We start from the raw sequence: 24,233 nt of genomic DNA, 5'->3' as shown, positions 1-24,233 counted from the left end.
TTTTTAAAAGTCTCTACAGTGGGACCTCGTGTTCCGGGTGTAATCCGTGATGGAGGCACATCTGCAACCCACAGCATTCGTAATCTGCAGTGCCACGTCTGCGCACGTGCGTGATGCGATGTGGTGCTTCTGCGCATGCGCGAGCAGAGAAACCCGGAAGTAACCCTTTCTGGTACAGTGGTTCCTCGCAAGACGAAATTAATCCGTTCCGTGAGGCTCTTCGTATAGCAGTTTTTTCGTCTTGCGAAGCAAGCCCATTGACAGCTTAGTGGATTAGCGCTATTAGCGGTTTAGCGGCTTTTAGCGGATCAGCTGATAAGCGGCTTAGGGCTTAGAAAAAGGGGGGGGGGAAGGAAAAAAACCCCGCAGGAACTCACAAGACATTTTCGTCTTGCGAAGCAAGCCCATAGGGAAATTCATTTTGCGAAGCGCCTCCAAAACGGAAAACCCTTTCGTCTAGCGGGTTTTCCGTCTTGCGAAACGTTCGTCTTGCGGGGCACCACTGTACTTCCGGATTTCCTGCGGTCCAGATTTCCTGTGGTTCGCAGCCTGAAAAACACGTAACCTGAAGCGCTGGTAACCTGAGGTACCACTGTATTGTCCTTGTCTCTGTGTCTACACTCTCATCCTGTGGCCAAACAGTCACTTTTGAGAAACCATAAGAATGAGACGAATGACACAGCTTGGGTTCCCATCTTCAGGCTCTTGAAGTCACCCAAAGTCAAGAGAGCAGCACATGAACACATATTCTTGGGTGGGGAAAGGAGAGAGGAACTCTCCTTGCTGTAACTTGCTGCTACATCAATGGGTTTACTTTGGCTAGGATATCTGGGTGGGTGGTAGACAGCTGCCCATCAAAATGCAGAATGTTATTATGTAAATGCTGCTGGGCTGGGTTGGGTTGGGATGGAAGGTTGAAGGCAGCCAACCAGCTGATAAATAACTGATAAAAGAGGAAACTGATACAACACTATATTTTATCAGCTACTTTAAAATGATTTATCAGCTACTTTAAAATAAGGCTGCATTTTAAATTGCATTTTAACCTGTATTTTAAATTGCCCCCCCCCCTTTCCTCCTATTATGTTTTTACTGTGATTTTATTGGTGTTAGCCGCCCTGAGCCCAGCTCTGGCTGGGAAGGGCAGGGTAAATAAAATGTAGTATTATTATTATTATTATTATTATTATTATTATTATTATTATTATTTTATTCTGTCAAGAGGCACACAAGGGGCTCATTTTGATAACATTTGCGTAAGGGAAAAGTGCATGTATTTGTGTCTGCATTCCTGTTTTGACTTTTACTTTTTCTGTTTGTGTCTCACCTTTCCATACTACTTTGTGCACTAACAATGTCCAAACCTGTGTTAAATTTAATTTTATTCAAAGCCCACTGTTGTTATTTTTAAGTCCCTTCAGAATGCAATGTTGGCAAAGAGTCTCAGCAGCAGTTTTGTTGTTGTTGTTGTTGTTGTTGTTGTTGTTGTTGTTGTTACCACCACCATCGCTGTGATGCATCCCATCATTCCATACTCATGCGGGCAAGAACTTGGGTTGTAAAACACATTCCTTACACAGAGATGGTTCCAGGTTTGATCCATATGATTCTTATTTTTGCCCTTGAAGTTAATTGTTTTCTTTCTGAACATACCATTATCATCACTTCATGGTAATGAACTCAGTTACTCAATTAAACAAGTGGCACAAACTCTGTAGCAATGAGAAAGCATAACATTTGGCAAATCGCCCTTCTTGAAAACACCTAACCTAAGCTAAAGAGGACCAGGGGTCAAAGTGCAATTTAGTCAAATATTATATATGTTATATGTTATATGTTATTAGCAGATAAGGAGCATATGCCTGTATTTAACCTAGTCCAAGGTTATTTTTTATCTTTTTATTATAAAAAACTGTTGTTGTTGTTACAGATATTGATAAAAAACAAGAACACTAAAAGTAAAAAATCCTATTTGTTCTAATTCAGACTACGGGACCCTTTCCAATTACAGACCACACATATTTTCCCTATTGGTGTGTTTTATCATTATTAAAATTCAATAAAAAAATCTGAAAAAAGAAAAAGTCGAACATCTTGGCTATTACTATCATTATTACTATTTTCTGTATGCATTTGGTTGGTTGTTCAATCACTGCTCTGCTTCCATACTCATTTATTTACCTACGTGCAGATCAATGCTATTTATTTGACAGTTACAAGCAAAAGCATTCTGACCAGTCAAGGTCAAGCCCATGATATTCTTTCAAGGACTCTGAGGTTAGCTGAATTCTGGAGCACATTTTAAGTGGGAAAATTGATTCCCTTAGAGAATAAGCTCAAGGTAATTGCAAGCAAGATACATTTGGCCACCTCCATCATTCTGCTTGGACACTGAGGTCCAGCGCCGAGGGCCTTCTGGTGGTTCCCTCCCTGCGAGAAGCCAAGTTACAGGGAACCAGGCAGAGTGCCTTCTCGGTGGTGGCACCCGCCCTGTGGAACGCCCTCCCACCAGATGTCAAAGAAAGAAATAAGTACCAAACTTTTAGAAGACATCTAAAGGCAGCCGTGTTTAGGGAAGCTTTTAATGTTTAATAGGTTATTGTATCAGTTACAGATAGGTAGCCGTGTTGGTCTGCCATAGTCAAAACAAAAAAAATTCCTTCCAGTAGCACCTTAAAGACCAACTAAGTCAGTTCTTGGTATGAGCTTTCGTGTGCATGCGCACTTCTTCAGATACACTGAAACAGAAGTTTCCAGACCCTTCTATATAGTGAGAAGGTGGGGAGGGGTATTACTCAGAAGGCTGGTGGGAATGGGTGATTGGCAGATAGCTGTGATGAGCCTGTTGACGACTCTTGACAGCTGCAATAGGTCTTACAGGAAGAAGCAAGGGGTGAAAAGGTGAAAAAAGGCTTTGTCATGTATAATGAGATAAGAATCCAAGGTCTTTGTTCAGGCCAGGTTTCTCCATGGTTTTAGGTTTGGTGATAAGTTGTAATTCAGCAGCTTCTCTTTCCAGTTGAAGTGTTCTCCTACTGGTTTCTCTGTCTTGTGATTCCTGATGTCCGATTTATGTCCGTTTAACAACTCCTAACCCACAATAAACAACTCCTAACCCACAATAATACTACAACCAGACCTAACACGGATACTGGCACCAGAGCCTGCAATAAACCCAGATGCCAACTTTGCTGCCACATACACCCGGACAACACCATTACTGGCCCCAACAACATCACACATACCATCTCAGGACTATTTAATTGCTCATCGTCTAACATTGTGTATGCCATCAAATGCCAACAGTGTCCTTCAGCTCTCTATATTGGACAAACAGGCCAGACCTTACGCCAAAGAATAAACGGACATAAATCGGACATCAGGAATCACAAGACAGAGAAACCAGTAGGAGAACACTTCAATCTCCCAGGACATTCTATACAAGATCTCAAAGTAGCTGTTTTACTACAAAGGAATTTCAGAAATAGACAGGAAAGAGAAGCTGCTGAATTACAACTTATCACCAAACTTAAAACCATGGAGAAACCTGGCCTGAACAAAGACCTTGGATTCTTATCTCATTATACATGACAAAGCCTTTTTTCACCTTTTCACCCCTTGCTTCTTCCTGTAAGACCTATTGCAGTCGTCAAGAGTCATCAACAGGCTCATCACAGCTATCTGCCAATCACCCATTCCCACCAGCCTTCTGAGTAATACCCCTCCCCACCTTCTCACTATATAGAAGGGTCTGGAAACTTCTGTTTCAGTGTATCTGAAGAAGTGTGCATGCACACGAAAGCTCATACCAAGAACTGACTTAGTTGGTCTTTAAGGTGCTACTGGAAGGAATTTTTTTTGTTTAGGTTATTGTATTTTAGTGTTTTGTTGGAAGCCACCGAGAGTGGCTGGGGAAACCCAGGCAGATGGGCAGGGTATAAATAATAAATTATTATTATTATTATTATTATTATTATTATTATTATTATTATTATTAGCCAACCAAAACTCTCTCTCTCTCTTTTTATCCACATTTACCAACTTCTGCATTTCTTGACACAGGTTCAGGTTTTCCAGGTCTGTGTCTGAATGCTTTTGATTTATTTATTTATTTATTTATTTATTTATTTATTTATTTGCTCCATTGTTTTCCGCGCTGAACTGGAGCAAACAGCCACCTGCAGAAAACCTGAATTGTCATTCTGATTCAGTGTTAAATAGTAAGTTTCCCTGGGGAAAGTGGCAGAGCAAACAAACAAACAAGACCCAGGCACTGACTGCGAAAGTGTGAACCCGTGCCTAGAAAGTATGGGATAGAAGATAAGTGTGGATATTATATTATATTCTTATAAAATCCACTGGATCACACCCATTTTGTTTTGTTTTGTTATTAAGTTGATTGCATCTCTTTCCACTTATCTGTGTGTAAGAGCATTTGTAGTTGTGATTCGAGTCGTCTGTTTGGTAAGAGATGAATCAGAAGTTCATTGCTGTCTTTCTTAAATGATGGCTTTTAAATGATGGTTATCATTGCTGCTTTATTGTGGCAGGAACACTCTTTTATATTTTCATCTGATCTACTTTTTTAACACTGGTTATGTACTTGAATAAAAAGAGGGCTGTATATCTGCTATTAAATGTTGTCTCTCACACACAACACCTGCCTCCTAGGAGATATTTTGCCAGATATTATTTTATATAATAATACCTGGACTGATTTTTCTGGAACATCACAGTATCACATTACTTCCCTTCTGGCAATTCCTGTTTCCTGTTCAATCTTTATTTACAACAAACACCCATCTGAAAGGAGGACAAAATACATAAATGCCTTGCTTGCTGCTTAGGCTCATCGGGTCTACGAGAAAGGAAATTAGCTGGAAGGCGAAGGTTGATAATTTTGGCAAAATTGCTCTTTACTGGAATGCCAACCGGCTTAAGATGTCTGCTAATCTGGCCCAACTTTATTTTCTAATGGGAAACAGCCTTGGGGAATATGTCTCCCAAACAGGAGTTTTTACAGGAGGGGTTGGGTAGGTCATGACGAGACGAATATTATCTTTTGCGCATCAAGGTCCCCAAGACACCCCCAAATTTTTGTTTAAGGTTTTTGGCATAATTTTGGCCACAATTTTATTCAAATTACAACAATGTGAGTGGTTACTTAGGCATTGGTAGCACTAACTGACCCCGCCCAGGGACAGCTCTGACATTTGCACCCCCTGCGAAGTCAGGAAGGGTAAGTCACCTGGGGAGAGAGACGGGACTGGGAATCATGCCTCATCTCTCCCCAGAATGCTCCCAGGGCTTGCGTGGCCCTAGCCCCTTGCCAGGGGGTTTCGGACAAAAGCATGGGGGAGCCCCTGGGTTACTTTAATGGAAAACCCTTGCAGCAGCAGCAGCATTTTGGAGGGGCAGGCACAGCCAAATCCATACCCCTCCACTAGCCAATTCCCAGACCAATGCCTAACCTCAACCTTACAAGTTGTGACGATTTGCTACTCAGTAGGCAAAACCCAAATGGCACACAATAATCAGCCAAATGGACAAAATTCCGGTCAAGCAAACCGCCTAACAATAGGGAAGGGAGGACGGGTGATCCGAAGCACGCAGCGAAAAGAGAAAGTTCGTCGCTGCGTGCATTGTATTTAACAAATAGGGCTGTCAATCAACAAATGGCAACATCTAGATTTCCCCAGTAACAGCCCGCCCCTGCTTAAAGGATGGCCAAACCATTTGCCTCGCAACAGTGAGGTGTCTCGTCAGCCCCAACCGCAACTCGTGCTCTCCATGAGGGAGAACTTTGCTGGAGAAAAGAGGAAGCTGTTATGGCTGTGCCAGGATCATGAATCCAATGAACCAGAATATGGAACAGGGGCTGGAAATAAGATAGGCGTGTTAGTTAATCACTCCACCGAGGCTACATTTTGTGATTATTGGAAATCACACCGTCTGTCTCAGAGGAAGCGTGAGAACAGGATATAGTCCTTTCTGTATGTATTATGTGATGTACTTTCACTTTTGCCCGTTCTCTCTCGGAGCTGAACAAGAGAGAGCAACATGATTCTGTGTCTGTACAGTGTCAATAAATAGTAGTTAAAACTACAATGCCTCCTTCTTTTGCTTTGTCAAGAGAGAAGGTTAAAAGGTAAAGGGGTAAAGGGGTAAAGGGACCCGGTAATTAGGTCCAGTGGTGGCCGACTCTGGGGTTGCGGCGCTCATCTCGCTTCATTGGCCGAGGGAGCTGACGTACAGCTTCCGGGTCATGTGGCCAGCAGGACTAAGCTGCTTCTGGCAAACCAGAGCAGTGCACAGAAACACCGTTTACCTTCCCGCCGGAGTGGTACCTATTTATCTACTTGCACTTTGACGTGCTTTCAAACTGCTAGGTTGGCAGGAGCAGGGACCGAGCAATGGGAGCTCACCCCGTCATTGCGGGGATTCGAACCACCAACCTTCTGATCGCCAAGTCCTAGGCTCTGTGGTTTAACTCTGGAGAAGGAAGGGGTGCCTTTTCCAGAGCTTTGCTCACCGGAGGACACTTGGAGATCTGGGGAGCTGCAGATAGCCTGGAGCTCTCTCCCAACAAGGTGCTCACAATCATGAATGAAGGAGCTCATATGGCATAAACCATGGGTAGGCAAATGAAGGCTCGGGGGCCCGATCCGGCCCAATCGCCTTCTAAATCTTGCCCATGGGCAGTCCGGGAATCAGTGTGCTTTTAACTGAGTAGAATGTGTCCTTTTATTTAAAATGCATCTCTCAGACTGGTGACTGGGAGCGGCAGCCAAGGCCCCATAACACCGGTCCTGAAAGACCAACATTGGCTCCCAGGACATTTCTGAGACCAATTCAAAGTGTTCCTGCTGACCTTTAATGCCCTAAATAGCTTCGGCCCAGTATACCTGAAGGAGCATCTACATCCCCATCGTTCTGCCCGGACACTGAGGTCCAGCTCCGATGGCCTTCTGGTGGTTCCCTCACTGTGAGAAGCGGTCCGGGAATCAGCATGTTTTTACATGAGTAAAGGGACCCCTGACCATTAGGTCCAGTCATGCCCGACTCTGGGTTTGCGACGCTCATCTCGCTTTATTGGCTGAGGGAGCCGGCGTACAGCTTCTGGGTCATGTGGACACATGACTAAGTTGCTTCTGGCGAACCAGAGCAGCACATGGAAACGTCATTTACCTTTCCGCCAGAGCGGTACCTATTTATCTACTTGCACTTTGACGTGCTTTCAAACTGCTAGGTTGGCAGGAGCAGGGACCGAGCAACGGGAGCTCACCCCATCGTGGGGCTTCGATCGGCAGGCCCAAGAGGTTCTGTGGTTTAACCCACAGTGCCACCTGCATCCCTTGCAACATTTGCCATACAGTTGACCAATTTGTCACATCTACGGGACACTTCTCCCGGTGCCTGACAGTGTCGGCTACCACAACCTCCTACAAAGGCAGCATTGACATGTAAGGCATAGCAGAATGAACGGGAGAGGCAGGGAGAGTGGATCTGGGGCAAACAGCTTGGTGACGCTGGCCTTAACGGAAGCTCCAGTACGCCCTTGTGTTTACTCTCTTCTTGAACGCAGCAAAGGGCTATTTTCATTCCTCCTCCACCTCCTCAAACGAAAGGGCTTGGCCTCCCATTTGGGGCTAGATTTTAATCAAGGGCAAATCAATAGTGCTTGTTTTGTTCTGCTTTTTCATTAAAAAGGGAGGAGGAGGAGGAGGAGCAGCAGGCAAAGGCATCAAGGGCATCAACTGCCCTCCCATTGTCTCCCGGGGCTGGCAGGTACGCAGGTGTAATTTAGTAGTTGTGCAGCTTGAAATTAAATTAGCTCTATTGGAAGGAGGCTACTGGGAAGCACGGTTCCTTGAAGAACAATGGAGGTGTCACGGCTCCACTGTTGGAAAAAATAAAATACAGATTAGTGGCAGGCACCCTGTTACTCCCAGCTGCACAGGGTATAAATAATACCATGGAATCCTAGAGTTTGAGGGGACTTTGAAAGCCATCAAATCCAATGCTCTTCAACATCCAACGCTTACCTTGCATGCAGAAGGTCCCATGTTCAGTCTCCAGCATCTTCCAGGTAGGGCTGAGGAAAACCCCTGCCCACCAACCTGGAGAGCTGCTGCCAGTCAGTGTTAGCACAACTGACCTAGATGGACCAATGATTGAACTTGGTATAAGGCAGCTTCCCACGCCCCTGTGTCACAGGTAGAGCATCTTGCTTTACATGCAGAAAACTTTCCTTATAGGAGCTGCCCTCTATGTTCCCCCACTCACTGTCTTCGTTGCCCTCCTCTGGAGAAAGTTCAAGAGGAATTGTGGCTGGACTTTGTCAATGAGTTGCCTCGGATTATGTGTAAACTTAGTCAATGAGCTGCCTTGGATTATGTCTAAACTGTGTGTAAAGTGTTTTTTGTTTCATATCTTTGTTTCATTTCATTCACACCCTGCCTTTCTGATAAGTGAGTCTAATGCAAGAGGGTCCTAAATCACATCCTGAATTAAATTAAAGGTGTATCCTGGATCAACATGAATATGCATCCCAAGGATGAAGACCTGGATACAATTTCTGCCTTTGTTCTCGAGTAAAAATATTCAGATTCACTGATTCTGATTGTTCGCATGTTTATACTAATGAGTGAGAGGGGGTTAGTCATCACACTTAATAACACGTCCTGGTTACCCCATGGAGCCTAGGCGAGGTTCTCTGGGATGAAAGGAACTCCTGAGGCTTTCCAAATGTTAATTAAAACCACTTAAATACAAAGCACAATATTATCGTGGCTGTTAATAGCTCTGCATCTTCAGTTGGACCCACACACCAAGTAAGAACATTACTTAGGGAGGTGTCGGCAGGCAAGCGTTCATCTCAGCCTTGCTCTGGAATTAGCTGGGGCAAGATTTGTGCCACTATTAGTAAGTTATTTCCCCCACAGCTGTTTTTGAAAAGCAGAACGAAAACAAAAGGTTTTCCCTCTTGCTGTATCTCCTGTTCCTGGTTGGTCCCAAGTAACTCTGGATACTCGCTCTGTCCCTTCTCTCCAGGCCTGTCTCCAAGGAGTTGGGGTGCCAGACCTCCAGGACTGACCTGCAGCCTTCAAGCGGTCAGTGTAGGGCTTGAATCTTCAGTAGCTGAGATAGATTTTAAGAAGACTTGCAAGCTTCAGCCCAGCAGAGCCAACTGGAAATTACTGCACAGATTGTCTCGGAAATCTGTCCTCTTCCACTCTCCCAATTAATCTGACATAAAGGTGGGCCACCCACATGGCATTGCTTAGGTCTCATTCGTGGGCCCAGAAATTTCAGGGTCTGGCATGCTTCTGACCTGGTGAGCCTACCAAGAGGTGATGAGGAAATATGCTTCCTGGACCCCGGGTGGGGGGGACAACTCCCTCAGTTCTGCCATGAATTATGTTTCCAAAATTCTGCCGATATAATGCACAGTCTGTCTAATTTGTATTTGCTGAAAGAATACATGAACTGAATCACAGCTGTCCTTTGAGATTCAAACTTCTGCAAATCCAATCAAGATATGTGGGGAGCAATGCAAATATTTCATAGCGTCATGGAACTATAGAGTTGGACAAGGGCTCGAGGTTAATCTAGTCCAGTTCATGAACCACAGCTGAAGAATCACTGACAGATAACCATCCAACCTCGGTTTAAAACCTCCATTGCAGTAGAGTCTATCATCTTCCGAGGTCGTCCATTCCATTGTCAAACAGCTCCTACCATCACTAAATTCCACCCTCAGAGTCACCCTTTGTAAATTATGATTCTTAAAAAGTGTTTGCTAAACTGTTGGGAGTCATTTGTTCAGCTTGTTCTTGAATGAATGAATCTTTATTTGCGTTAGCCATCGGCCATAGCAACAAAACAGCAATGCAATATACCAAATACTGGAATAAAAAAACCTTGCAACATTTGCTGTCACCTGCTCCTCCTGATCTGCCAGGAGAAACGACACTGGGGCAGTGGCTGGGTGACCCGAAATGGACAATAAAAGAGGGCTGATAATCTTATTCCTCAAGTCTTTATAAAGAGGACAGGCCAGAAGGGCATGCACCACTGATTTGGTACTGCCATCTCCACAGGGACATAAGCGTTTTGTGTGTGGAATCTGTAGGAATCGTCCCTCAAGTAGAATCAAGGGCAATACATTCAATCTTGCGAGGGTAAAAGCGCGTCTATATTTTGGGAACTTGTGCTTGTTTTCTGTCCTTTCTCAATCAACCCCAGTACCACCCTTATATATTTTTTTTAAAAAAACAGATAGATGGCTGTCCATTTGTTTGTTTGTTTGTTTGTCTGTTTAGTATTACCAGTTGGTAACCATAAACCATCAACCATAAGAAGGACTTGATTGGAAAGAATGACAGCCCCTGAAGTTACTCATCTGTACTTTGGGAGAGTTAATCCACTCTGTAGGGGCCACCGAGTTTGCCAAATTCATATCTCTATGTGCAAAAGCAAAAACTTTATGTCCATCTTAATTTTTAAACACCGTATACTTCAGATGTGTCTAGTATGAAAAGCCATGGAACTACCCTTCTGAAATTTGGCAAGGCAAATCTCCTCTTGAGGGGCTATAGTGTCCCCCAATTTTATGTCCCTATGTAACCCTCTCCCCAACAAAAACCTCCACCATGTTTTCATTTCACAATGCAGACCAATAGGTTTCTAGAGATTTGTAAGATCCAAATCAGGTCAGACAGGGTCTGGATCATTCTTGACCAGATTGGTCCTCATCTAGATTTACATATTTGAGCCACAAACCAGACCAAGGGGTTTATGCACAGCCATACCCTAAATCCATTTTAGCTGGGGGCTATTGCCACAGCTATTGGTAAAAAGAATTCCATACACTAATGTATTGGAGAATTTGAAGAGCAGAAGGCAGAACAGACTTGTTCTCTTTTGTGCCAGACACAGGAAACTGTAGCAAAGCAGATTATGGCACCAACATTAGGATAACCTTCCAAGTGATAAGCCCGAGTGATAGAGGAGAAATCCAATTCAGTTAGCCTTTCAAGGTGAAGCTACCTAATTTGGACTTTTCAAAACAACCTTCAAACTGAAAAAACAGGCATCCTCCAAAAATTCACACATCTCTGAATTTTGCAAAGCTGCTCTCCAGCCAAGCAACATGTACAAAAATGTGTCTGTTGCGGTGAAATTTGCACATGAATGCATATATTCATGAAAACGGCATAAGCAAATTTGTGTTGTATTTGGGAAGATTGCATCACAAAGGTGCATATATTTAAGAATGGGTATGTCAGGACCATGTTTCCTAACCATTCACCCCACCCCATTACTCTTGAAAATCACTGAGGGTCTTGGTGGAACACTTAATTATTTTTCTCCCCATTGCAGCAACAGTAATGTGCAGTGCTCAGTGCTGTATGGTTTTTACCTGTACGGTGGTACCTTGGTTCTCGAATGGCTTGGCTCCCGAACAAATCGGCTCCCAAATGCCACAAACCCGGAAGTAAGTGTTCCAGTTTGCTAACTTTTTTTTGGAAGCTGAACGTCTGAAGTGCAGGAAGCTCCTGCAGCCAATTGGAAGCTGCGCCTTGGTTTTCAAATGGTTCCGGGAGTCAAACAGTACTCCTGGAATGGGTTAAGTTTGACAACCAAGGTACCACTATATTTTTACATAGATGCTGCTGACCACCTGAATGAAGCTCGTAGACTACTGGTTGTCCATAATCTTGGGACACCTGTATTGGGTTGGGAGAATTTTGCACTGAGATGCTGGTGAATTTTCACAAGATCTTAAAAAAAGCAAAAAACAAAACAAACCAAACTCTTGTGAAAATTTGGATATCTTAACTGGAATTGAAGAAATGGAGGGAAGTTGAAACATTTCTAATATTTAGCGACTAACTTGGTGAGCTCCTGATCATTCCCCAGTAATAGAAAATGTATGACCTCTAACTCTGTTTTGCATTTGGGGATACAGAGTTGATCTAGAAATTGCTGACGGAGATCAACATATAGTTTACAATTAAGAACCATATGTGTGAGGGTTTCCACCAGGTGGTCTTCACACAGGCAAGTTATTCCTTCTTCTACCCTGCCTGAGAACCTTCCCCAAAGGAGGTTTGATGGATGTGAATTAAACTTGGCCAGCGAAAATGCCCTTCTTTCTTGAGGGTTGGCCACTGTGAGAACAGGATGCTGAGCTAATAAGAGCTTCCAGATGGTGGAAAAGACTGGCTCAGTCTGGTGGGATCTCCTTTCCTGAAGATGTTTAAGCAGGAAGTTGCCTTCTACTCTATAGCCCCTCCAATGTTTGTAGGGCTGACTAGATGACATAAACTGAAGTACCTTCCAGCTCGATAATCCCATGAATTCGGATCAGCAAGTACAAGTAGCTGTTGCTGATCGGTGGCATGTACTTTGCATGAGGCACAGCCCTGCTTGCAAGCTGTAGGACTTCCAATGGACGTCTTTGCAATTTAATTTAATGTTTTAGGAGGAGGAAGAAACAGCCTTCATTTGGAAGCTTAGCATATTACCTCGGATCACGATTTGCAGGTTGCCAGTGACGTCGCCCCAAAAGAAGTGCCTCACGTCCCTCAGGGGGATTTTAAAAACCACATAAAAAGCTCTCCTCATCCCCAGCCTTTGCTGACACTTCTGTCCAGACTCGTTTGCGTCTGGAAGTCAGGTAAGTTAGGAACTGCTTTCCCCCTCTCTGTGCACTCTCTGCTACTGAATTTCTGGATATTGCTTCGAGACAAACTCTAAATGGGACCAGGACACCTGAAGGTCTAATAGTCTGCATCATCGTGAGACTCTCATCCTGGTATATTTGTCCAAACTGGAGCATTTGATAGAATTTTGCTATTTGCGTGAAATGTCACATGTTGTGAACTTGGTTGTACCCTTGGCTCTGGGAGAAAAGATCCAAAGAACGTTTCCAAAGAAGCGTGTGAGGTGGTCTGTGCATTGTGGAAACTAGCAGAGTTTTCAAGGTGGAATACTAAAGAGGGTCTTTGCCCACTTTTCCTCCCAGCAGAGGATGCTGAGAATGAAATCGGAAGCTATTTTGGATGTCTCTTAGGCAATATATCAGTGAGACAGAAGGTCTGGAGCCCAAACCCTTGGTATAAGCCTCTCAAAATCTCGCAAGGGTGTGTGCCTGCCTCTTGCACAATTTTATGTTGTTTGTCAACTGTGCCTAAGGTGGCATTCAAAATACTATTCCACCTCCTTCCTCGGAAGAAAACATCTGAGGGATTTCTAAGAAGCCTAAAAGAGATTTGACGAGACTAATAGTGATGGTTTTCCCCAAGGGATTTTGTCCCTGGTGCAAATCTTCGTGGATGGGTCTCAAATACCCTTCTCTGACCTCATTTTCTAGTATGTGGGGGAGGGACAGAAGGGTAGTCATTGGATTGTATCAAACTGAGTCCTACTCAGGGTAGACCTACTGAAATCAATTTACTTAAGGTTAGTCATGGCCATTGAATTCTTCACCAGCTGAAGTTTCTGAACCATCTTCAGAGGCAGCCCCAATGTATAACTCGTTGCCGTAATCTAACCCAGATATTACCAGAGCAGAGATGACAGATTATGCTATTATTAGCTGGTGGGATGGTTTTATTCCTCTTGATTTTTATTGTTTGGTGGTATTATTATTATTATTATTATTATTATTATTATTATTATTACTACTACTACTACTACTACTATTATTACTATTATTATTATTAGTTCATCATTTTATTATTGTATTGTTGTTGCAATGTGCCTGTTTGGGTAATTTAAGCATTTATCTGTATCATGCCCTGATATCCCCCCACTTTTTTTTTTTGAGAAAGATCCATTTATAGCTTGTAAACAAACAAATAAAGATAATTTGGAACACATTTCCTATCAGAATCAGAAGGGTCAAGTGCTTTAGTAGAAGAAAAGATAAATTTGTAACGCAGCCTGAAAGCCCCACTGCTGTTACAGACTTTGGTTGGACACCGAAGCAGCGAGAGATTTGTCTGCAAGGTACCAATGTGTTAAGCCAGGAGTCAGCAAACTTTTTCAGCATGGGGCCGCTGTCCCTCAGACCTTGTGGGGGGCCGGACTATTTTTTTGGGGGGGGAATGAACGAATTCCTGTGCCCCACAAATAACCCAGATATGCATTTTAAATAAAAGGACACATTCTACTCATGTAAAAACACACTGATTCTTCATTTTCAATTTAAATTAAGATACTGACTTAAAAATCATTTGGGATGCCAGCAAAGCTGTTCTTAGAGGATTTTTTTATACAGCAAAACTCAATTCAAAGAAAACAGAAAGAAAAGAAAAAGTGGTAGAAGAGATTAGGAAGAATGAAATAGAATTATATAAGAAGCCAGATAACGCGGAAATAAAAAGAAATATTAAAATGCTACAGTCACAATATTCTGTGATAATAAATGAAGAAATGGAGTGTAAATCAAAATTAATGAGACAGAGAAATTTTGAGTTCACTAACAAGCCGGGCAAATTACTGGCTTGGCAGCTAAAGAAAAGAGAGTGATTTAGATTTAGAAGGCGATTGGGCCGGATTCGGCCCCCGGGACTTAGTTTGCCTACTATACACAAAGGAAGCTACATAAGCTGGCACCAGTAGCGCCATTAACTCAGCGCTGGTTTAGAGGTCCCCTCCCCAGTTCTCATCCATCTCTAAGATAAGGGAGGAGTTGACAAGCAGTCGGTGTAAGAAACCTCCCCTGTCCCAATTAGCTATGCGTCCCAAGCCCACAGGCAAAGAGAGCATCGAAGGAAGCCGATTAGCATAAATCAAAACAAGAAACATCTATGAGATCAGTCTTGCAGAAACTAGTCCCGGAGTTATCTTGACTACCTAGATGGCGCTTGCAGGCCATCCAGAACATTTTCACTTTTTGGTTTTGTTTCTCTTTCACCCAGCATTTTTACAGAATTAATTTGATTCATTCTCCATTTTAGGAAGCTATCATTTCATGTGTTAATGACTTTACTGCACACGCCCATAACATATATTTTTAATGAAATTACTATCTATTTCACCTGGCGCCTTCATTATACACCTTTAGGCGCCAGGCAAAAATGTTCCTTTTTAACCAGGCCTCTGGTTGAATCGACCTACATCCTATACCCTTTTAAAAATGTGGTGGGGTTTTTTTTGGGAGGGGGGGTGAGGCTCTTGTGTTGTTTTTGTATTTATTAGATATTTTCTGGTTTTATATTTTGATTCTATTCTGTGAACCGCCCTGAGACCCCCAGGTATAGGGTGGTATATTAATAATAATAATAATAATAATGGTGTTTTGTGTGATGTGTGTAGATAGATATACTCTAATAAATAAATGAAGCAGTCAATAAATGTGAGATTTAGTTATGAAAGGGGGAAAGAAGAAGAAGAGTTTGGATTTGATATCCCGCTTTATCACTACCCGAAGGAGTCTTAAAGCGGCTAACATTCTCCTTTCCCTTCCTCCCCCACAACAAACACTCTGTGAGGTGAGTGGGGCTGAGAGACTTCAGAGAAGTGTGACTGGCCCAAGGTCACCCAGCAGCTGCATATGGAGGAGCAGAGACGCGAACCCGGTTCCCCAGATTACGAGTCCACCGCTCTTAACCACTACACCACACTGGTAGAAGAAATTGGATAATACTGAAAAATGATGTGAAATTATGAAATTCTGCTACCCATTCACCCCTTTATAATTTCAGGTTGCTACGTAACTTCTTCCCAGTAACTCCCAGTGACTTTGTCTCTGCTCCTGATTTGGTGCACATGGAGGATGCTGCTCCTGGTCTTCCATTGAACTTCTCTCATCGGTAAGCAGGTGTGGCTTTGGGAGACAAATGGATGAGCTCGAGGGAAAGCCAAACTCTCCAAATCCTGCTCAGGTTTCTCTTCTCTTCTCTTCTCTTCTCTTCTCTTCTCTTCTCTTCTCTTCTCTTCTCTTCTCTTCTCTTCCCTCCCCTCCCCTCCCCTCCCCTCCCCTCCCCTCCTCTCCTCTCCTCTCCTTTTTTGCCATTCAAGATTCATGATGATTTTAATTTTTAGCACCACATACAGTATCTAACATTTCACTCAGGATTCGGGAGAGAAAATCCTTTTTCTCAACTTAAGGCCTTTTTCTCACAGTGGCCAACCCTCAATAAAGAAGGACATTTTTATTTGATTTTCCAAAAAACATAAACATACAACAAAACCAATTAGGAATCTAATTATCGAGATTACTCTGAATCTCCTGACCTTCCCTCCACACTAACTGCAGCATGACGACAGCCTTGCGTTTTTATGTATATAGGAAGAAATTGCAGGTTGTTGAGTAAACAGGACAGTGCCGACTTATGGGTGAACGTGAGCAAATGTGACACCCATCTCTACATGCAACACTTCATTGCGAGGTAGTGATTGTCAAAACCAGTAAATGATGGGGACAGATACGTAGATGGCAACTTGAATGACTTTAAAAGAGGATTAGACAAATCATGTTCTTCCTTCTCTGTCAGAGCCAGCATGTCTCTCAATTGCTGTTGGCAGGAAGTACAACTGAGAAGTGATGGGGATGTTTTGCTGTGAAAAACTATGTTGCATGGGACCGCCGGTCCTGAGTTGCTGGGAAAATAACAATCAAGAATAATGAAAGAATAGCCATTCCTTTGCATGTTTTACCTCTGCTACTAGAGTGGTACCAGTGGTAGAGACTCACAAGTGGGCAGGGCCATTTTAAGCATATCCAGCGCTGTGGTTCAAAGATCCATCTGGCGATCCCCTTTCCCAGAATTGTTGACCTTTTCCCAAGCCTCTGTGTGGATTGCTCTCCTCCTGCAGAGGCTAGGAAAGGAAGCTGCACACCTGCCGGTTCCCTCCCTGCAAGAAGCCAAGTTACAGGGAACCAGGCAGAGGGCCTTCTCGGTAGTGGCACCTGCCCTGTGGAACGCCCTCCCACCAGATGTCAAAGAGAAGAACAACTACCAGACTTTTAGAATACATCTGAAAGCAGCTCTGTTTAGGGAAGCTTTTAATGTTTGATGTATTACAGTATTTTTGGGGGAAGCCGCCCAGAGTGGCTGGGGAAGCCCAGCCAGATGGGCGGGGTATAAATAAATTATTATTATTATTATTATTATTATTATTACTGCCAGCCATATGGTTGATGGGACACAGCTGGTGGGCGTGCAAGGAAAGGGGAGGCTGCCAGCAAAGCCACACAGCTCCCCCACTTGCTGGGGCACCCCTGAGAGGCCAGCGCCCTGGCGCAACATGCCAGTAAGCCCAATAGGAAAGACAGCTCTGCAAGTGGGAGAGACTTGCTGTTGCGTTCTCTTCTGGTGGGTTTTCCATTGGGGAATCTGGTTGATCACTGTTAAGATAGGATGTTGATCTAGGTGGCCCTTTGTCCTGATTCAGCTCCAGGCCTCTTCTGATGTTCTTAGAGGAGATGACCTTCTCAATTCCTTCTTGCAGGTATCGCCGGGCCAGCCAAAAGGTGCCGTATTATGGATACACGTCTGGTCGGCCATTGCCACCCTTTGTCTCGAAAAGGCTACCCAGGTCTGGCTCACAATACTACCCCTTCTATGGGTCAAGATACCCTGCATACAAAACCCTTCCACCACGTGGGAAAGCTCCTTGTGCTCAGCTCTACTCTCCACCCGGTGTGACCGGTTATCAACCACGAGGTGCAACGGTCTACCCAGACCCACACACAGCGAGGTACTCCAAGCTAAACAAGAACCCGACGCAGCCACACACAGCTATCTATCAGAAACCTTTACCAACCCAATGTCCATACAGTGGCATGACCAAAGGCCGACATGGCCCCATTAACAAGGGCTCGCTACCATGTGTCACTGGCGCCCCTCTACCCCGTGTGACCAAAGGTCCTGTAATGTATCCCACCAATGTCTCTCAGCCGTGCTTAAACAAGGCCCCGCTACCGCGTATGACCAAAGGCCCTGTGCTGTACTCAAGCAAGGACCTATTGCCACATATTCATGACCCACCACCCCGCGTGGCGAAGGGACCGCTACCACGGATGACCAAAGGCCCTGTATTCTATGCAGCTGAAGACCCACAGCCAGGCCTAGGCAATGCCTCACAAGCAAATGGGACAAAGGGCACCCAGCCACACCTGGCAAAGGGCACTCTCCCACGTGCTTCCAAGGGGCCTCGTCTCGTTGTGACCAAAGTCCCGCGGTTCAGCGCACTGAGGGCCTCGCGATACTTCCTGAAGAGGGCTTCGCGGCCCAACCTGACGAGAGGCTCTCAGCCAAGCTTGGTCAAGGGCTCGCGGCCGTCCCTGGCAAAAGGCTCCAGGGTCTCGTTGACTAAAGGCTCCCAGCCCAGCCTGGTCCGTAACACCACAAACCAGGCGGCCTCAAAGAAGCTTCCCAAAAACGTCAAGATCGCAAGCACTGGGAAGAAGTACTGTTCGGCCACCAAGTGGCCTTTCTGAAGACGACAGGGATGTGGGAGAAACTCATTTGACTTTCACACACCAAGGAGCCGGGCACACATCAGTGGCGGTGGACGGACGGCTTGCTTGCCTTCCCACCCAATCCATGGCGAACTAAGCCAGTGACTCAACATGACTCCTTATTCTGCAGACAGATTTCACTGTCCATAGCAAAAGTTTCATTTTTGACAGTGGCGTATGTGTTTTGATCCATTTTTATTTGATTTTAGGATCCACCCTGTTCTAGTGACTAATTTGTTTTGAGCTGCTTTTGAAGTTGGAGTTGCCTCCAAGGTTATACTTACTCAGAGCAGACCCATAAGGAGTTTCAACAAGCCATTTCTAAGTAGTTTCAATGCTAATAATAATAATAATAATAATAATAATATATTTGTACCCCGCCCATCAGACTGGGTTCACCCCAGCCACTCTGGGCAGCTTCTGACTTAGATTGTTGTGACCTGCCCTTGGCCCTTATGGTGATCTGCAGATATTTTATTAAATTAATAATGTTAATAGTTTTTCGAGACTGGGCTAGGTCAGTTGATGCAATCAATTTTAATGCTACTCATGTAATTTATTATCCTCCCATCATCAGTCCTGCTCAGAGCAGACATGTTGAAATCCATGGACTGACTGAAAAGAGAACTAATAGCTTTGGGTTGTATCCAACCACGCAGAAGAGACCTATTGAAAATAATGGTCCTAAGTTTGTCGCTTTCATTAATTTCTGCGGATCTACACTGGGTAGGGCTAATATTGGACACCACCTGCTGAAATTAATGGACCCAAGTTAGTCATGCCCATCACTGGGCCTACTCTGAGTTGGTTTAAGTAACCTGTTTTTCCTATGTATTTTACTGTATTCACCCTTTCCTTTGAACTAAAGGATTCTAGTCCCACTCAGAGTAGACCCTTTGAAATGAATAACATAGGTCCATTCATTTTAATGGGACTACTCTGAGAAAGAGTTAGTTGACTGCAACCCTACATCCCCCATTTTACCTCTTTCCGTTCTCAGTGTGTTAAGCTTCTGTTTGGAACTAAAAGATTGTTGTATACTTGGTTGTATCACCAGGCTTCTACCGTCCTTAAAAAAATAGTGTTGTTCTGCAAAATACAATCATTCTGTTAATTGTCTCCCTAATTGTGTAGTTCCTTCCCCTTCTGTTTTGTTTATGTAAATTCTCTGTTCCCCTCTCAATAGACTGGGTGTATATGTGTGCGTCATTTTTATACCTTCAGCAGCAGAACTGTGTTCCATGCAGTGCTTTTTCCCTAGGAAAATAGGGGTCGGTACTCACCACAAAGTTGTTACAGTGGGAGCCACACTTTTTCACAACAACAAGAACAATGGTATCGTTTTCATGAAGGAAAACTGGAAGTCAAAGGGAAGAAATCGGAGACCTATAGCTTAACCCCCTCTGCTATTTTCTTCCAAGTTGTTCCAGATCTCTCAGTAGTTCTTCCTCCCAGTTTACGCTCCTGAATGAGTATAGGTGACACTCCACTTAAGTGGGAGTTACATTCTGGGCTCCCATGAGCATAAGTGAAATCTTGTGAAGTGGTGAGCACTGAAGTGGAGAGCCAAAGTGGTGTAGTGGTTAAGAGCAGTAGACTCGTAATCTGGTGAAGCAGGTTCACTTCCTCGCTCCTCCACATGCAGCTGCTGGGTGACCTTGAGTCTCTCAGCCTCACTCACCTCACAGTGTTTGTTGTGGGGAAGGAAGGGAAAGGAGATGGTTAGCCACTTTGAGACTCCTTTGGGTAGTGATAAAGTGGGATATCAAATCCAAACTACTACTACTACTACTACTACTACTACTACTATTCTTCTTCTTCTTCTTCTTCTTCTTCTTCTTCTTCTTCTTCTTCTTCTTCTTCTTCTTCTTCTTCTTCTTCTTCTTCTCTCTAAACCAGGCATAGGCAAACTCAGCCCTCCAGCTGTTTTGGGACTACAACTCCCATCATCCCTAGCTAACAGGACCAGTGGTCAGGGATGGAGGGCCGAGTTTGCCTATACCTGCTCTAAATACCCTTTAAATGCCTTCTCTACTGCACTCTTTTCAATCTATGCAAAAAGCCCCCCACTGTATCCAAAAATATCCCCAACTAGAATTAAGGCTCTGGGTCTGGCAGTAGGCTGCAGGACACATGGGAAAGCAGCTGCTGCTGCTGCGCTACCTTGCACATCAGCTGTTAGGCGGGGAGGCTGAGCAGCCTAAACAAAGCCCAAATGCAATTCTGGTCTCTTCAGGGCTTCCTTTTCCCTCACTGACATCCTCTTTGGGCTCCGGGGAGGGTCTCCTCGTGTGCCATGAGGACTTTCCAGCTTCCTCTCTTCATTTCTGGGTATGAATTTAATTATTTCCCGGCGCTGTGTGTCTACACGGTCACATGCAAGTCAACCGCCCATTTGCGAGTGGTGCGATTCCTGTAATGTAATTCCCATTCCTCATATCTCTTGTTTGCATCCCTCCAGACCACCTGCCATCTAAATCCAGGCCTCAGTATTACATTCTTTTTAATAACAAACATGAGTTAATTTGTGTGTGTGTGTGGTTTTTTTTAAAAAAAAAACAAATAAAACACTGTTAAGAAAACCACTGCAGCTTTTTCAAGAATAGTTAAATTTCTTTCAGAATTTGCAGCATAGAGCTTTGCAAGCCCGCTTCATATTAAGTGCCAACAAAATCAATCATGCTTGCACCCAGATACTTGTAGTTAGGACTCGAGTCTTACTATTATTATTATTATTATTATTATTATTATTATTATTATTATTTGCTGAATTAAATATTGCTCTATTCCTGGAGGTCTCAAGGCCGTTCACATAAAAGATCAACATAAAAACCACAATATATATAATCAAAATAAAAACAACAACCCAATAACACATACTCCCCCCCAAAAAGGGTATAGGATGTCAATCAGATTGCCAAAGACCTGGTTGAAAAGCAACATTTTTGCCTGGCGCCTAAGCTGTATAATGAAGGCATATAATGAATATAGTAATAAAAGTGTATAACGAATGTTGACTGTTTCACAGTGGTATTTCCCGAGCCCCTTCAGTTTGTGGTCTCCACATGAACCCATAAAGGTGGGAACGCTTCGCCACTCAAGATTAGAAGCAGTACACCATGTGGATAATCCCAACCAATCAGGATCACATAACGAGCAGGATGAGGCCATGACACCCCGGTATTTGAAATGATTGGATGGTTCCATTACATCACAATACACTCTCCAACAAGAACAGACACACAATGTCCTTCTCCATTGCGTTGTGAAAGATTGCCACCTGGTGGCTCCTATGGTGGCATACAGTATTCTTTAAAAAAAAAAAAAAGCAATACAAAACCTTAAATTAAGCTCATTGGCTGGTCTTTAATTGCTGGATAAAATTCTCCGAGAATGAGTTGCATTACAGTGGTACCTCTGGTTACGAAGGTAATTCATTTTGGAGGTCCGTTCTTAACCTGAAACTGTTCTTAACCTGAAGCACCACTTTAGCTAATGGGGCCTCCCGCTGCCGCTACACGATTTCTGTTCTCATCCTGAAGCAAAGTTCTTAACCTGAGGTACTATTTCTGGGTTAGCGGAGTCTGTAACCTGAAGCGTTTGTAACCTGAGGTACCACTCTATTATCATTCATTATTAGTGGTAATATTATTACTTACCCGCCCTTCACCCTAAGACCCCAGGTCTTGCAAGGTGGTTGGCCATCCGAGACAATGGAGGAGATGAAGGCATCCGGTTGTGCTGCTGCAGATGCCCCATGACGTTTCTTCTCTCTGCACTGCTCCCAGTGGTCATTCCTCCTCTGGTCACTGCTATGAATGTCTGACCTGTCTGTCTCCAGGCACTGCGGTCATCTGCCAGGGATGTCCACATGGCAGTGTCGATACTGCCAGCCTTTGCTACTTATAAAATATTACAGCAGATACAAGACCTCCAGTCCATCTCCTGACCATAGCTGTCAAGTGTCCCTTATTTGAAGGGGCAGTCCCTTATTCCAGCGCCATGTCCCGCTGCTGTCCCTTATTGATGGACGTCCCTTAAATGTCCCTTAAATGATATCCCTTAAATTTCAAAGGAAGCAGCTCCTCTCCCTCCCTCCTTCCCTGCCGGCCAGGGAGGAGGGAGGCTCCAACTGTGTTGCTTGGCTGTGTTGCTCACCCGATAAGAAGTCTAAGAATGACTGGGGGGTAGAGCTTGAATGCCTTGTGTGTGGCTAGTTAATGCAAGCTGAGGGGTTTTTTGATTTTAAGTAATTTTTATAATGTTTTTATAATGTTGCACTGTTTTAGTGTTGTTAGCTGCCCTGAGCCCGGCTTTGGCTGGGGAGGGCGGGATATAAATAAAAATTATTATTATTATTATTATTATTATTATTATTATTATTATTATTATTAATTATTATTATTATTATTATTATTATTATTATTATTTTGGTGCACGTGCTGCTGCAAACTTTGCAGTGCAAAGTCAGGCTGGGGAGCCATCTTAAGTTTAGGCTGCATAGGCCTTGTGGTGCATGTGATTCAGATTCTCTTCAGTTGAACCTCTGGTTACAAAGTTAGTTGGACAGTGTTCTTGAAGCTACCAGCATGAGTTTGACCAGACTGCAGGAGGACAGGAAGACTGGAGTGCCTGGAGCAGGTGAGGCTGCAGGTCCCTTATTTTGGCTGCTGGTCCCTTATTTTCAAGGCTGCTGGTCCCTTATTTTCAAGGCTGCTGGTCCCTTATTTTCAAATCTGTAAGTTGACAGCTATGCTCCTGACACAATCTCCTGGTGATGGACAGAGAGGTCCCATGGCCTACAGAGACCTCCCCACCCCTTGGTCTGCCATAGTGCTACATAATGGATCTGGGTCAGTAGAGTTGGGTGAGATCAGGTCCGCTCTACGTTGGGAAACACTGATCTAGTCCAACCCCCTGAAATGCAGGAACCACGATCAAAGAATTCCTGATAGATGGCCACCCAACCCATTTAAAACCTTGTTGCTCCAACCCCTTGATATATATTATTTCCTGAACAAGCCTTTTCTGTCTTGCACTGCACCAACTCTCCAGAAGATGGCAAGAAAGACTGCTTTATTTCCCCTTCTTTCTACATAGGCAGGTGTATTAAGAAATCACTGCAGGGAGACATTATGATGGCTCTTGAGGCCACCAGTGCAGCTGGTAGGAGAGGGTTGTTCTACAGTGTCTGGTTTGAACATCAGTGAAGTCTCATATATGAATCCAACTGACCACCATTTGGCTGTCTTAACTGGGGTTGGCCAAGATGTTGCCCTCCAAATGTCATTGGTCTCCAGCTGCCATTGTCTCTTACCATTGGCTTGCAGGTAAAAGGTATCTCCCGCTTGGACTACTGCAATGCGCTCTACGTGGGGCTACCTTTGAAGGTGACCCGGAAACTACAACTAATCCAGAATGCAGCAGCCAGACTGGTGACTGGGAGCGGCTGCCGAGACCATACAACACCGGTCTTGAAAGACCTACATTGGCTCCCAGTACGTTTCCAAGCACAATTCAAAATGTTGGTGCTGACCTTTAAAGCCCTAAAGGGCCTCGGTCCAGTATACCTGAAGGAGCGTCTCCACCCCCATCGTTCTACCCGGACACTGAGGTCCAGCGCCGAGGGCCTTCTGGCGGTTCCCTCACTGCGAGAAGCTAAGTTACAGGGAACCAGGCAGAGGGCCTTCTCGGTAGTGGCGCCCGCCCTGTGGAACGCCCTCCCACCAGATGTCAAAGAGAATGACAACTA

General features: G+C 44.2%; 2 protein-coding genes across 2 annotated transcripts in view; one reads left to right on the top strand and one right to left on the bottom strand.

The window, feature by feature from the left end:
- Window positions 1-24,233, bottom strand: part of LOC310833419 (T-lymphocyte surface antigen Ly-9-like) — a 497,325-nt gene that overhangs the window by 206,294 nt on the left and 266,798 nt on the right. The gene's annotated exons all lie outside the window — the stretch shown is intronic.
- Window positions 12,555-19,745, top strand: LOC310833129 (uncharacterized protein). Its single transcript, XM_083715473.1, has 3 exons — window positions 12,555-12,685; window positions 15,720-15,827; window positions 17,470-19,745. The coding sequence occupies exons 2-3, from the start codon at window positions 15,784-15,786 to the stop codon at window positions 18,458-18,460; spliced, it is 1,035 nt and encodes a 344-aa protein (XP_083571599.1). The 5' UTR covers window positions 12,555-12,685; window positions 15,720-15,783; the 3' UTR covers window positions 18,461-19,745.

Source organism: Podarcis gaigeae (assembly GCF_964106915.1).
Source record: "Podarcis gaigeae genome assembly, chromosome: 16".
NCBI classification, from domain to species: Eukaryota; Metazoa; Chordata; class Lepidosauria; order Squamata; family Lacertidae; genus Podarcis; species Podarcis gaigeae.
The sequence above is the reverse complement of the archived record's forward strand: the minus strand, read 5'-3'. Positions and strand labels throughout refer to the sequence as shown.

What these genes read in the sequence shown, in the direction of transcription:
- LOC310833129 (XM_083715473.1), top strand. Translation starts at nt 15,784, where the DNA reads ATGGAGGATGCTGCTCCTGGTCTTCCATTGAACTTCTCTCATCG. An exon ending in CCATTGAACTTCTCTCATCG is followed by an intron (nt 15,828 to 17,469) that starts GTAAGCAGGTGT and finishes TCCTTCTTGCAG; the next exon opens with GTATCGCCGGGCCAGCCAAA.